The sequence below is a fragment of the Mytilus galloprovincialis genome, chromosome 12 (assembly GCF_965363235.1).
Source record: "Mytilus galloprovincialis chromosome 12, xbMytGall1.hap1.1, whole genome shotgun sequence".
NCBI classification, from domain to species: Eukaryota; Metazoa; Mollusca; class Bivalvia; order Mytilida; family Mytilidae; genus Mytilus; species Mytilus galloprovincialis.
The window spans coordinates 74526415-74542954 of NC_134849.1; the positions used below are offsets into that span (position 1 = coordinate 74526415).

At 32.8% G+C, this 16540-nt stretch overlaps 2 protein-coding genes across 2 annotated transcripts in view; both read left to right on the top strand.

Annotated features, from left to right (window-relative positions):
• LOC143054829 (uncharacterized) overlaps positions 1–16540 on the top strand; it is a 97356-nt gene that overhangs the window by 33639 nt on the left and 47177 nt on the right. The window contains exon 5 of the mRNA XM_076227879.1: positions 8515–8745. Coding sequence (XP_076083994.1) covers positions 8515–8745 — 231 coding nt within the window. The remainder of the gene's footprint in view (positions 1–8514; positions 8746–16540) is intronic.
• Positions 10550–15505, top strand: LOC143054820 (uncharacterized). The gene is made up of 2 exons (XM_076227871.1): positions 10550–12155; positions 13859–15505. The coding sequence occupies exon 1, from the start codon at positions 10831–10833 to the stop codon at positions 12139–12141; it is 1311 nt and encodes a 436-aa protein (XP_076083986.1). The 5' UTR covers positions 10550–10830; the 3' UTR covers positions 12142–12155; positions 13859–15505.

The window sequence follows — 16540 nt, forward strand, 5'->3', positions numbered from 1 at the left end:
GCCTACAACCCCGTTCAACAGTGAAAAAGTCTGAAAGATTCCCTCCCTGAATGACTGCTGAATTAATGTTTTGATAGAGCACTTTCACCCAATTTATAATAGAATCGCCAAAATTAAAAAAATTCAATACATTTAAAAGAAATTCCCATGAAATGGAATCAAAGGCTTTTTCAAAATCTATCAGCAATAAAAGGCCTGGTATATCATTATCTTCAGTATATTCCATGATATCATAGATCAATCTTAGATTTTCCCCAATATATCTTCCACTCATAAAACCTGTCTGATCAGTATCAATAAGTTTAGTCAAAACTGTTCTAAATCTTCCTGCTATAACCCCAGAGCCAATTTTATATACAGTATTAAGCAAAGATATAGGGCGCCAGTTTTTTAAAAAATGTCTAGGTTTGTTACCCTTTGGAAGACATGTAATTATCCCCTGTTTTTGAGTAACAGAAAGTTCCCCTTTATCATACCCTGCATTCAAGGATCTTACAACAAAATGTTTTAAGTCAGGCCAGAAAAATTTAAAAAATTCACTTGAAAAACCATCTGATCCAGGCGTTTTATTGCTTTTCATTCTTTTTAAAGTTTCACCAGCTTCCTGAACTGATATTTCACCTTCTAGTTTATCTTGTTCATCCAAAGATAACTTTCTAACATTTACATTTTGTAGACTATTTTCAATATCTTTGGGTTTACAACATTCAACATCTCTGTTTTTGTACAAATTTTCATAAAATATTTTAACCTGTTTAAGTATTTCTTTTTGATCTTCATCATTTACGTCTCAGCGACAAGTATTTAAAATCAAAAGATATGAAAGAATAGACAGAGTTGATGAGCTATATGACGAAAATGACACACAAAAAAAAAGTCAAATCAGTCGAATGTAACATTGATTGATGAAGTTTAAAACCTTAGGCATCTTTATAATTCCAAAATATATAAATTGACCATTGATTAGAATTGTAAGGATTTGCAGAATCAAAACATTGTCATAATTCGTACGTTTTAATTTTCATACTGATGCTCGAGGACGGCAGACATTGTTTTCAATTTTTTGGGTATAACATTTTTTCAGTACCAACATATATTAAATATATTTCACTATTCACCAAAACAGTTGATTGATAAGCAATGTCTCTTTCTATATTTTGTTGGACAGATGAGTAATCAATGATAAAATCTTTTTGGTGATCAAATTGTTATTTTATCCGATTTCAGATTTCTCTTAATGTCGGTTAGCTACCGGTACTTTCACATTTGAAAATGCCTGTACCAAGTCAGGAATATGACAGTTCTTGTCCATTCGTTTTTGATGCGTTTTGTTATTTGATTTTGCCATGTGATTATGGACTTTCCGAATTGATTTTCCTCTGAGTTCAGTATTTTTGTGATTTTACTTTTCACTGTTATAAAACTGAACGTTCGATCGATCAGCTCCTCATTACTAGTACCCCGAATCACAAGGAAAATATGATAAAGTATACCTCATATCATCTTTCCTTTTGTTTATTATCCCAGATATCCAACTGATTTCGAAGAAATTGAAATACTTTTTTTTCTCCAAGTTTTATACTTATTTTAAGCATGGTATCATTTATGCAGTACAGTGACAGAATAAAAAAGAGGGGCTATACGGAGTAGTGTCGTTATACGTATATGCCCTTTCAACCGACGTCCTAATTTCGATGAAGGAAATTAAAAGCTTCTCTCCTTGTGCAACACAAAAAAAAAAGAAAGAACAATTTTTATAGCTTTTTTGCAATTGCATAATTGTTAAATCGTATTAAATTCGGAATCAAATTTATATTAATCATATAGAAGCTTCATATCTTAAATATTGAAAACAGGTCTAAATTATTTACATGCATTACGATTGATAAAAAAACATCCGGTTCGTTTTTTTTCTTCTTCTAGATTTGAGAAAGAAGCAACTCTGTTACTCTCAAACAATTGATTTATAAAAATTGTTACATGGTGTCTTCTTATGTCGTCTGAATTACAATATATTATTGATCTGTAGTGATTTATTCGCCATCCATTATAACTATCTAATATGTTTATTTGGCATGCCATACTCGATAAAAGTGCGGACGTGATAGAAAGCACTCTTTACCAAAATGTCAACGGAGATTACATTCCACGGAGGTTACATTTCGACGATTTCGTCATTTATGAACCATAATATTATATCTAAGGATTGAAGTTGTACTAAAATTTAATGTTTACACAGATATCGATCTGTTGGATGTGGAATTTATTTTCAAAATTGATGTTTTTTAAGAATTGGCTATTCCACGGAGATTACACGCTTAACAAATCTCTACAGTTTTCAACTTTGCTTCGTTTTTCAGACTGATGTAACTTGCAATAAATGACCATTGTTATAAATAAAATTATTTATGGTAACCTTATGATCAAATTAAACTCATATTACACTCTATAGTGTACTAAATATTTTGTCCTAGTTGGTCTTTTATCCATCAACGGAAATTTCAGCTTTTCAAAGAAAACATTATGGACGGCCGGTACGATCACCATCGTGGTGCAATATGTACTAATCTTTATAAAAATTAAAAATATAGATAATAAATAAATTTAAAACTCTCAGATATAAGTATAACAAGCTACGGGTATATAACTGGAAGTCGTTAGGTTTGCTTTCTTAGGGTGGGACAAAATAACGTCATAAAATGGGCTCTTTAACGGAGAACCAGTGCCGGGTGAAATGTTGATTTTGGCTTATATCTCTGAAACCAAAGCATTTAGAGCAAATCTGACATGGGGTTAAATTGTTTATCAGGTCAAGATCTATCTGCCCTACAAGTCTTTTTTAAAAGTAAAAAAGGTACTAAAGATATGTACAAAATACTCATAAGTAACAAGGTGACTCCAACAGGACAACTGAAGTGGAGTGAAATATTAGGTGAAGATCTCATTTGGAAACATATATTCAAACTACCTTTTACAGTCACTGTCAATACAAAACTACAGTGGCTTCAGTACAGAATCAACCATAGAATTCTTGCCACAAATAATTTTTTATGTAAAATCAAACTTATCGATAACCCTCTATGTACTTTTTGTAAATTAGAAGATGAAACTATTGAACATATTCTGTGGAATTGTGAGATTATCCAAATTTTTTTACAAGATTTAGATTATTGGTTCTTATCTGGTGGGGTAAGCCTGCCATTGAATAAGTTGAATTTTATTTTTGGAGATATATCAAAAGTTCGAAAAGGTGACCCATATAATTTGATTTTTCTATACATGAAACAATATATATACAACAGTAGATGTTTTTCAAAAGATCTTTCAGTCAGTGCCATTAAAGAAAAATTAAAATATATGTACAATTTAGAAAAAATAATGGCAGTAAAAAATAAGAGACAAAAACACTTTGATACCATGTGGAATGCATTTAAAGTATTATTTTTATAATTCAATTTGTCATTTGTTTTTACAATCTATATTTATTGTCAAAACTAACATAACATATTATTGTATCTAATTGCACAATTTATTATGTACTGAAAATCTTACAGGATATTTTTTAAACCTCTTCCTTTTTTTTTTTTTTCTTTTTTTTTTTTATAAAATTCTTTCCAATTCTCAAGTGCCACACAGTGGTACATAAACATTTAACTCTAATTATATTTTCTTCTGTATTTTCTTGCTTCTTTTTTTTTTCATATAAATAGAAAAAATTAATTTACAACAATGTTTATTGTCATAAATAAATATATAGAATCAAATTCATAACAGTGTGGTCGACGGAAACACGTTTGTTAGTAATTATACTGAAAAATTTATCTATAACTTGTTTGTCGTTGGCGATGATTTTATGCTCACTCAGTCTTTCGGAGGCCTTCAAGTGGGGATTTAAATAATCACTTGTTACACATTTTAATACATAAAATGAAACTAGTTTTAGATAATTTTTATACCATCACTTACAACAGTTTCACTTTTAAGAATAATAATGTTCAGAGCTGATATCAATAAATGATAAAAATTAAACAAAAATGTATTCATTGTAAAAAAAACACCAACACTTTTAAGTTAATGGGGACCCGCGTTATTTCACAAACTATCTTATTGATTAAGAGAACAAAAACTTTTACGTTGTGATCATTTAAGAGTGGTCTACTATTTATTCAATGCTAACCATGTGGGCTTGTTTGTGAAATATATGTTATGATGGTATGATACTCAACCCCTAACGGGAAGGATTATGCCTGATGTTCATATGATGAAATCATAATCTTTCAGTCAGTTTAATTGAAGTCTGGAGCTGGCATGTCAGTTAACTGCTAGTAGTCTGTTGTTATTTATGTATTATTGTCATTTTGTTTATTTTCTTTGGTTACATCTTCTGACATCAGACTCGGACTTCTCTTGAACTGAATTTTAATGTGCGTATTGTTATGCGTTTACTTTTCTGCATTGGCTAGAGGTATAGGGGGAGGGTTGAGATCTCACAAACATGTTTAACCCTGCCGCATTTTTGCGCCTGTCCCAAGTCAGGAGCCTCTGGCCTTTGTTAGTCTTGTATTATTTTAATTTTAGTTTCTTGTGTACAATTTGGAAATTAGTATGGCGTTCATTATCACTGAACTAGTATATATTTGTTTAGGGGCCAGTTGAAGGACGCCTCCGGGTGCGGGAATTTCTCGCTACATTGGAGACCTGTTGGTGACCTTCTGCTGTTTTTTGTCGAGCCTGCAACTTTTGTTGCAGAAAGCTCGACATAGGGATAGTGATCCGGCGGCGGCTACGGCGGCGGCGTTAGCTCACTTCTTAAAAGCTTTATATTTTAGAAGGTGGAAGACCTGGATGCTTCATACTTTGTATATAGATGCTTCATGTTACGAAGTTTCCGTCAGTCACATGTCCAATGTCCTTGACCTCATTTTCATGGTTCAGTGACCACTTGAAAAAAAAGTTCAAATTTTTTGTAATGTTGAATTCTCTCTTATTATAAGTATTAGGATAACTATATTTGATATGTGCGTACTTTGCAAGGTCCTCGTGTCTGTCAGACAGTTTTCACTTGACCTCGACCTCATTTCATGGATCAGTGAACAAGGTTAAGTTTTGGTGGTCAAGTCCATATCTCAGATACTATAAGCAATAGGGCTAGTATATTCGGTGTATGGAAGGACTGTAAGGTGTACATGTCCAACTGGCAGGTGTCATCTGACCTTGACCTCATTTTCATGGTTCAGTGGTTATAGTTAAATTTTTGTGTTTTGGTCTGTTTTTCTCATACCATATGCAATAGGTCTACTATATTTGTTGTATGGAATGATTGTTAAGTGTACATGTCTAGCGGGCAGATGTCATGTGACCTTGACCTCATTTTCATGGTTCAGTGGTCAAAGTTAAGTTTTTGAGTTTTGGTCTTTTTATCTAATGCTATATGCCATAGGTCAACTATATTTGGTGTATGGAAATATTTTATGATCTTTATGTCAGTCGAGCAGGTTTTATTTAACCATGACCTCATTTTCACGGTTCATTGCACAGTGTTAAGTTTTTGTGTTTTGGTCTATTTTTCTTAAACTATAAGTAATGTGTCAACTATATATGTTGTATAGAAGCATTGTTAGCTGTACCTGTCTGCCTGGCATGGTTCATCTGACCTGGACCTCTTTTTCAAGGTTCATTGGTCTTTGTTTAGTTATCTTGGTTAATGTTAAGTTTATGTGACAGTTGTAATAAAGCTTAGCTTTATACTTAGGACTATCAACATAATATCAATGATTAGTATAGAAGGCGAGACATTTCAGCGTGTGCACTCTTGTTTTTCTATGGTCGGGTTGTTGTCTCTTTGGCACATTCCCCATTTCCATTCTCAATTTTATTTATTGTAGTTTTAACATGGGTAAGCATTATATTCGAGATAATTTTTGCCCGAGCAATATCGAAAAACTATTATAAAAAGTGTACTAGTTCAGTGAAAATGTACGTCATACTTAACTCCTAAACAAATAAATGAACAAAAATTAATAAACATACAAGACTACCAAAGGCCAGAGGCTCCTTACTTGGGACAGGAGCAAAAAAATGCGTCCTGTATGATTTTGTAAAAAAAAATGCATCTTTTTAAAACTATATAGGTCCCCGTATGGCCTTCAACCATTAGCAAAATGCACACCTTATAGAATGAAAGCTCCAAGAGGTCTTGGCATGTTAAAACAAACACGAAAGTTAAGCGAGAGAAAAAAAATAGGGATACCGAATGAAAATTGGAAAATGGTCCGCAATATTACTTTAGTCAACTCACTAAGTTGAAATTAAAGACCTGGCGAATTTTAGCCTTTTTCAATGGATGTATGTTTAAAAAAAAATCATGGTTTGTTTGGACATTTTTATAATTCAAGTCTTGGTTTTAAATTATTTGCAAGTAAGTTTAAAGTCATTAACAAATAATCACTCATAGAAAGACGTCAAATAAATCAACAAAAGAAAAAAAATGAATAGACGACCTACAACGCACAGAGTATCATGTATGTGTTCCGGACCATATGAGTATTTGGACCATACGTGTATAGTCATGTCCAACCATACGCGTATCGTCGGACCATATGAGTATACGCGCCATGACCATAAGCGTATGGTCCAAATACTCATATGGTCCGGGACATATTTTATTTGCGATCACAAAATGCATTTCCATGTAAATTTGGTCGATTTGTATAAATAAGATGAATGCGTTTCTGTTGCCAAGTGTTTTCACAAGTATAGAAGCAGTATAGCAGAACAGTTTAAGTTTCTTATATACACCAAATGATACATTTTACCAATACAATAACGTAAATGCATGCAAATGTCACATGGCTTAATCCAAATAGCTTTCTTACTATCCAATAACTTTCAAGAACGAAAAAGACAGGGCAGAAGTATATTTTGTCTATATGTTTTGTATTTGCACAACTTTTGAAAGTGGATTATGCATTCGTTCTAAAATAAACTTTTAGACCAGATAAACGTTAAAAGATGACATAATTCGACAATCGCAATTGTTAAATCGCTTTGACGTCCTAAAAAGATGATCAATCAACACATGCATTGCAACTTTTAAAGCCAGTAAGTCATTCTTTTTTCTGAAAGAACATGCGATATCATATTATGAAAATTGATTGTCAAAACATAACAAAAACACAAGTAAAGGACGTTTAATTATTGAATATAAATCAAAACACAAATTCCTGATTAGTATTTCGAATTATTTTATTTAGGCGTTGAGAACCTTTGGTGACCCCACGGTTTAAATGTCTATACTACGGACGTCGTGAGCAATGGGCGTTATAGACGAACGTTCACCTAATCTGTCCCAGGCGATGGGATATTAAAGTGCGCCAATCAATGTCCACAGCCACACTGTTATGAATTCGATTCAAATTTATCGCTAATATTACTGTATGTATGTTTGATGTGTTGTATTTGTTGTAAATCTTGAAAATAATACAAATTTAAAAAATTGAAAAAAAGATCTATCTGCCCTGAAATTTTCAGACAACTCAGACAACCTGTTGGTGAGTTGCTGCCCCCGAATTAGTAATTTTAAGGAAATTTTGCAGATTTTGGTTATTATCTTGAATATTATTATAGATAGAGATAAACTGTAAACAGCAATAATGTTCAGCAAAATAAGATCTACAAATAAGTCAACATGACCAAGATAGTCAATTGATCCCTTCAGGAGTTATTGCCCTTTATAGTCAATTGTTAACAATTTTCATAAATTTTTGTTAATTTTTGTAAATTTTTACGAAATATTTTCCATTGTAATTACTGGGCCAAGTTCATTATAGATAGAAATAATTGTAGCAACAAGAATGTTTAGTAAAGAAAGATCTACAAACACATTACCATCACCAAAACACCATTTTGTCATGAATTTATCTGTGTCCATTGTTAATATGCACATAGACCAATGTGAGCGACACAGGCTCTTGAGAGCCTCTAGTTTATCTAAACTAGACCGTTGGTTTTCCCGTTTGAATGGTTTTACACTTGTTATATTTGGGGCCCTTTATAGCTTGCTGTTCGGTGTTAGCCAAGTCTCCGCGTTGAAGACCATACTTTGACCTGATAATGGTTTACATTTTTTTTTCATTTTTTTTTTAAATTTTGACTTTGATTGAGAGTTGTTTCATTGGCACTCATACCACATCTTCTTATATCTATAGAAATTTTAGGCAATACTTTGATAGAAACAATATAGATACAAAAGTCTTATTGGAATGTAAGTATGCTTAATTACATTTGACAGTCAAAAAGTAAAAAATTTACATTTCATCAAAACTGTCAGAAAATTTGAGTTATTTCCCTTAAGCTAGCAACAGTTTAACTTAAATGCGGGATGGAAATAAGAATATCCATGATTCCTGACGAATAATACTATTTAGTCACTATTTATAAGGTGAAAGCAGAGATTTCTTTAAACATCATCAGAAATACATCAATAATTGACCATTTGGAAAAAAATATTTTCAGATTCCGTCCGATCTGCAATGTTGGACAAGTTGCTTGGCAGTGGAAGCTATGAATCATTTGACATGCGCTGCATGGTTACCGGCCAGTTCGCCGTTGGAAAATCAAGTCTGGTCAAGCTTTTAGTTGGGGATAATGTTCCAGAAGGGAGACAACCCACTGATGGCATTTCGCTCATAGAAGGTCGCTGTGGCCTTGATATTCAGACCAGAAGTTGGATCATGATTGATCCAGGTAAGAATACACAAATACATACATATATTTATACCTGAGGAAGGTTCAGTGTTTGCCTAATGACAATGAGGGAGTCGGGTTTGTGGTCACGAAGGTTCTGTCATTTCGTTTATTTATTGTCAGTCTAACAGGGTTTTAATCAATTGAGAGTATAAAATTTCTTTTTTTCATACATTTTAGTAGGTAAATATTTAGAAACTAAATTTACACCTGGCATGCCTGGCAGATAATGAAAATAGACATTAACAAACTGAATATCAAATCATTTGACATACTATAGTTCTTCTTATAGTCATGGATTTTTGTTTAGCATCTTGAAGCCTTACTTACTAGAGCGCTTTACATGGATTCTTTTTGTCTAAATTTATTGAATTATTCATTTTAGAGAAAGAGGTTGCATTTTTAGCAACTTAATTTAATAGAAAATTATTTGACAATTAAAATTGATTATGTTTTTTTTATTTTTGACAAACGTTAGAAGGTGAATAGTGATAGTTGAATAACGGGGGGCTTTATTTAATAAGTAGGTAATTTAGTCTAGGACTATTATACTAACGGGACTGAAAACTGATCGATCTGTTGAGATTTCATTGTCCCGATAGTGGAGTATTGATTTTTTGTTATGATTGACAGCTTATCGTGTTACGTTGTTAATCCGCCTTCGGTACATGTGAACAATAAATTATGGCAAACAAGTCAGAATATCGAATACCGTTAAAATTGGTGGATTTGAAATAAAAAATATATATAATTAAATGCAAACAATGAAAATATATGAAATACATTTACTTGAAACAAGGATTTTTATAGAAATCCTTGCTTGAAATAAATGTTTTTACAAAGGGATAAACTAATGCTGATCAAAACTGGGACTATTAAACTAAGTTCTTCTTTATTCTAACTTGTTCGTCGAAGTAGTTTTGAAAGATAAATATTTTTCTTATTGTTTACGAAAAAATTATTAATAAGTAGTCAATATATTAGTGTTGAAAATAAAACAAATATAGTCGAAATGCCTGCACTTTACTTGACCGCTATGTGTCAAAGGCAGAGTGTACTGGCCTGACCAGTGAGTGCAACCAAGACGACTGGGTTTATGTAAAGATAAAACAATCAGGAGCTGACTTTTATTTCACTACCAATCCAAATGGTGAAAAACTGAAAATACAAATATAAATACAATTTTACAATGGGTTCAATGATAATTAAAGTCCATTAAAAATACGGATAAACAGTTCGTAGATATATAAAGCTGTTAATGTTCTTTATAATAATAAGTGGATGAATATTCTTGCACACGTCGTGTTCTGTCTTGAATTAAATCGTGTAATCGCAGATACGAACAGTTTGAACGGTAACATGTTCATAGTTTCTTTATAACATAGGGAAATATATTAAAACCGTTCATCGCTAATGTAAAGACATAATTTGTAATGTTTTAAAGGTAACTCACGTCGTAGTTAGCCACGAATTGTTTTTTTGGACAACGTGTCCGCTGAACTTTCTTTTTAGTTGTGCACACGACTTTGTGAGCAGTTTACGTCATTAGAAGAGAGGGGAAAGTAACGCGGATTCCTACACTGTCCTGTATAAAACTCCTAAAACTGGCGCACATAAAGGGATGTACGCAATGAAACGTTAACAATATAAAATGATGATCAAATGAAGAATAAATGATGAATAAGTTCCAGAACACAGAGACATGTATATATGTCTCTGGTCGAAGATTTACAAATCATAATTAATCCTAATAAAAACGATAAGTGTGCAATGAAATAAATGTTGTCAATATCAGTTCATTATTTAATAAGTCCAATCTACCCAGAATCACATGAGTGAACAATCGATCACGTGACACAAATCAGAACGAGGTTGATCCTTTCATAAGCAAATTGGAACTTATTTTGTGAGGAAAAATTATTCGAATTATGGATTTTATTCTATGATCTGTCAGGAAATTGTATTTTATATTGGATTTATGTGATTATAGTAAAACAGATATCGTAAAAATACGTTTGAAAATTATAAAGTAAAGATTATATCTCAGTTTTCGATTTCGAAAACCGAGGGCACGTGTTTCCCAGAATGGCGGAGGAATTTACGATAGAACCTATCCAAGTGGAAGATTGCAATATATTTGAAAATCAAACAGTTATTGTGAATGATGATGGTTCTCTTCAAATCATTGGAGCTCCATCAGATAATGTGGGGAAAAATAGTGCTACTTCTATGTTTTCTGGAAAAATTAAAAAAGGAGGGGCTACGAGTACGAGTACCGCTACATCTGACCAAACAAATAGGCCAGATTTAATTGGAATGTACCAGGAGCAGATGATCAATAATCAGAAACTGATTTTGGAACAACAGAGAGCAATAAACGCTCTGACTAAATCTGTCTCAGAGATAAAAAATGCGTGTATTCAAAACAAACGCGCACCGGTTACAGCTTCCAGTACGCATGCGCGTAGCAAGGTCAACAGGTCACCAAGTAGTGTAAACACAGCTGATAGTTTTTACGACAGCATATCGGAAGAAGAATCCGAAGGAGATTTTGAATCGTCAAATGAAGATGAGGAAGGTGAACCAAAGAGTAAACAGAGAAAAGTGGAAATTGCACCGACTAAGTTTGAGAAGATTAAAAGAGTAGAAAGTGTTCTTTCCAAAAAGCCTAAATTGGGGCCTTCCGTACACGAGGAAATAGCGAAAATCGTAAACCAAGGATCCGAGTCTACGGTAGACCATAGGAGCAAAGAGGTACAAGAGCTATTAGAAAAATACGTTAGACCCGAGAATTGTGATTATTTGGAAGTGCCTAAGGTCAATAAAGTTTTATGGACTTCGAAAGAGACTGACAAACGTTTAAAAGACTCTGATCGGAATTTTCAGAGAACTCAAGGTTATTTAGTGAATGGGATGATTCCTCTGGTTTTGTTGATGGACAAAAGTTTGAAAAGCTCAACAGAGGAATCTGAAGAAAATTTCGAATTGGCACTTGATTCTTTGAATATGTTACTGTATGCACACAGAGACATGTCTAGTCAGCGGAAAAGATTACTGACTCCAGCACTTGACAAAAAGTACTATGTTCTTTCCAATGAAGGGGAAAAGATTTCTTCAAAGTATCTGTTTGGGGAACAGGAGGACCTCGAAAAGAGAATGAAAGAAATTGACGACAGTGTTAAACTGGGGAAAAAGATTGGTTATACTAAAGGTTTTGGAAAAGATAAAACAAGAGAGCCTGAGAAATCAAACAGAGACAACAATAAGAGCAATGGGTTTAACAGTGGTTATAGCAGTGGTTTTAAAAGTTCTTTTTTAGCCAAACGGGCCCAGATCAACCGAGAGGGAAAGAAAAACAAGAAAGGCAAGGGAAATCTGGGCCACAAGAAACACTAGTCACAAAAGATAATGTAAGTACTTTTATGGTTAATGAATTACATCATCTTAAAAATTTACCTGCCAATTTTGTAGCAGGAAAAATTTCAAACTGTTTACCAGTATGGAAAAACATTACAAGTGACATTAACCTCTTGAGCATTGTGTCTCAAGGTTATCACTTAGAATTTGAGACTGAACCTTGTAATAAATGTTCACGTAAAGAAATAAAATTTAATGACACTGAGCAACTCATTATTGATGACCTGCTATCAAATTTGTTGAATAAAAGTGTCATTGAATTTACTAACCATCAGTTTGGGGAAGTTGTATCTCACATTTTTATAAGACCTAAACCTGATGGATCTCATAGACTTATTCTCAATTTAAGTAATTTAAATGAACATTTGGAGTATAAACATTTTAAAATGGAAACTTTCAAGTCAGCTGTAGAATTAGTAAAACAAAACTGCCTCTTTTCTAGACTGGACATTAAAGATGCTTTTTATAGTCTAAAAATTAGTCTTGAGGACAGGAAATATTTAAGATTTAAATGGAAAGAAAACTTTTTTCAGTTTACTGCTATGCCTAACGGTTTATCGTCCGCTCCTAGAGTGTTCACAAAACTACTAAAACCAGTGCTCTCCTCTTTGAGGAAAGAAGGATATGTAAATTGTGCATATATAGATGATATTTTACTCATCAGTGACTCACATGAAGAATGCAGTAATAATGTAAAAAGCTCTTTGATGTTATTTGATAGCTTAGGATTTACTATACACGATAAGAAATCAGTTGTTACACCAACTACAAAAATTGAGTTTTTAGGGTTTGAAATAGACTCAGTTAATATGACTGTTAGACTAACTGCTAAGAAAGTGGCGAACATCGTAAATTTAAGTGTTGACTTGTTGGGAAAAGTATTTATTACTGTGCGTGAGTTTGCTAAGCTAATTGGGAAATTAGTTGCAGCTGAACATGGTGTTTTATATGCACCTTTGTTTTACAAAACCTTAGAAATACAAAAAGACTTTGAGTTAAAAATAAATAAAGGAAATTTTGAAAGCAAAATGAAGCTTTCAAAGGAATCTAGAGACTGTATAAATTGGTGGATTCTCAATTTACCATATAGTTTCAAACCTATTGTATTCAAATCGCCAGACAGAAAAATTGAGTCGGATAGTAGTATGATAGGATATGGTGCACATGATGTTACAAATAATTTGGATATGTCAGGTATTTGGTCGAAAGAGGAGAGACAAAAACATATAAATTATCTTGAGCTAAAGGCAGCCTTTTTGGCCTTAAGACAATTTTGTGAAAATTCACACGGAGAACATGTCCAATTATTTCTGGATAACACTACAGCTATAAAATATTTGAATAAAATGGGCGGAAGAAAAACATCACTTAATAGACTAGCTAAACAAATTTGGTTATGGTGTATGCATAGGAAAATTTGGTTAAGTGTTTTCTTCATAAAAGGAAAGTTAAACATTAAAGCAGATGCACTTAGCAGGCAAAAGCTTAATGCTGATATGGAATGGATGATAGTAGACAATATATTTGCTCAAATCATGGACAAGTTTGGACCTTGTGACATTGACCTTTTTGCCTCAAAATATAATTACAGGTTAGATAAGTATGTTTCATTTGGACCAGATGTTAAGGCTTTTGCAGTTAATGCTTTCTCTTTGAACTGGAGTGATTATTACGCATATATTTTTCCACCTTTCAGTGTATTGAGTGCTGTATTACAGAAAATTTGTCTAGAAAGAGCAACAGCAGTGGTGATAGCTCCGTTATTTTCGACACAACCTTGGTTTCCTGTGATGCTGAAATTAGTATGCAAACAACCCTACATTCTACCAAAAGTTCAAAATATCTTACAAAATCCAAAAACAAGTCAAAATCATCAGTTAAAAAATATGAGACTGGGAGTTTTCATGGTCTCAGGGAAAAATTGTGTGAAAGAGGCCTTTCAAAAGACGCTGCCAATATCATCATTGGATCATGGAGAGAAAGTACACAAAAACAATATGGGTCATATATCCAAAAGTGGATGTTTTTTTGTAACGAAGAAAAAATTAATCAATTTAATCCATCTATAAACAATGTTCTAAAGTTTCTTTTCAATTTATTTGAAAATGGATTGGGTTACAGTGCTTTAAATACTGCTAAATCTGCTGTGTCAAGTTTTGTGTATTTGATAACTAATGTTCAAATTGGAAAACATGTCCAAGTAAAACAGTTTATGAAGGGAATTTTTAACAAAAGACCTTCTCTTCCAAAATATAATGTCACTTGGAACATTGAAATTGTTTTAAAGTTCTTAAAAAGTTTGAAACCAGTGAAAGATATTTCATTAAAGAAGTTAACATTAAAATTGGTAATGTTGTTGGCTTTGACAACAGGACAAAGAATCCAAAGTTTGTTTCTTATTGACATTCGGAACCTTGAATTAGGAGAAACATATGTAAAAATTAGATATGGAGATTTGCTCAAACAAACAAGACCAGGATATCAGTTGTCAGAATTGTTTATTGAGGCATATAAACCAGATTATAGAATATGTGTTGTGTATACCTTAAATGAATATTTAGAAAGAACAGCAGCACTTAGAAATGATGTAACACAATTATTTGTAAGTCATCAAAAACCGCACAAAGCTGTCAAAAAGTGTACTATAGCTAGCTGGATTAAAAAAGTTCTTGTTTTAGCAGGCATCGATATGACTATTTTCTCGCCTCATAGCACAAGAGGAGCTTGTACTTCTTACGTGAGTGGTAAGATACCTATAGATACTATTCTAAGAACAGCAGGATGGAGAAAAGATAGTGTTTTTAGAAAACATTACAAACGACCCACTACTAATGACAGTACATTTAGTAATGAAGTCTTAAATTCAAATGGAAAATAAATGTTGTAAATATCATGTGTATATAAAGGATATATATTTTACAAATACTATTGGAAAGATACAGTTGTACATATATATCAAAACGGTGGAAATTCAAAAATTTTACCATGCTTTACACCTTGTGAATTGGAGTTCAATTTGTTATAACAGAATATGATAAAAGTACAGAAAACTGAACTCTAAAGACTCATGTGATTCTGGGTAGATTGGACTTATTAAATTAACAAATTAAACAAAACTTACCTAAGTTGAAGTTTGATGTTAATTTGGTAAGGTCCAATCTCCCAGAATAACATGCCCGCCCGTGATTGTGTTTATGCCCTCCCAGTGGATGTGAATTTCAGTTTCCTGACTTTTCCTCTGAAGTCTGATTTGTGTCACGTGATCGATTGTTCACTCATGTTATTCTGGGAGATTGGACCTTACCAAATTAACATCAAACTTCAACTTAGGTAAGTTTTGTTTAATTTGTTAATTAATTCCTATAACAAAAGTTACCTGGGTCTATAGCCACATTGTTTGAACTTTTCTTAACTTCGTGTTTACACCTAATTTTCAATATGACAGCAACAACAAAAAAAAGCTGCTGTAAACAAGCCTACTTTTTGTAGTTCTGATTGTGGAACCTATTTTACATATTTTTACGAAGTCATTATGCCAATGCCACCTGAAGACCATTATTTAAAAAAAACAAATTTTAATAAAATTATTGTACAGATAAAAAGGAGTAGGCAATTTTATAGGAACAGTATTATAATTTATTTGAGCCCTGCATATGGTTTCCCCTGTAGCGAGACAGAGATTAATATTCCATTTTTCACTTTAAAAAGTGACAATACAAATAGGCCAATCTAACCTATAAATATGATTTCACAACAAACTGAACTCGGTATCCCAATCAACTGTATTAAGAAATTTTATGAATCTTATTTTTTCCACATTGTCCCCACACTATTAGCATCCTGAAAAATTCAACCTTTATATGTCATTTTTGTCGAGCCAGCGACTTTTGTTGCAGAAAGCTCGACATAGGGATAGTGATACGGCGGCGGCGTTAGCTAACTTTTTAAAAGCTTTATATTTTAGAAGGTGGAAGACCTGGATGCTTCATACTTTGTATATAGATGCCTCATGTTACGAAGTTTCCGTCAGTCACATGTCTAATGTCCTTGACCTCATTTTCATGATTCAGTGACTACTTGAAAAAAAAGTTAAGATTTTTTGTAATGTTAATTTCTCTCTTATTATAAGTAATAGGATAACTATATTTGGTATGTGCATACCTTGCAATGTCCTCATGCTCGTTAGAGAGTTTTCACTTGACCTCGCCATCATTCCATGGATCAGTGAACAAGGTTAATGTTTGGTGGTCAAGTCCATATCTCAGATACTATAGGCAATAGGTCTAGTATATTCGGTGTATGGAAGGACTGTAAGGTGTGCATGTCCAACTGGCAGGTGTCATCTGACCTTGACTTATTTTCATGGTTCAGTGGTTAT

What these genes read in the sequence shown, in the direction of transcription:
- LOC143054820 (XM_076227871.1), top strand. Translation starts at nt 10,831, where the DNA reads ATGGCGGAGGAATTTACGATAGAACCTATCCAAGTGGAAGATTGCAAT.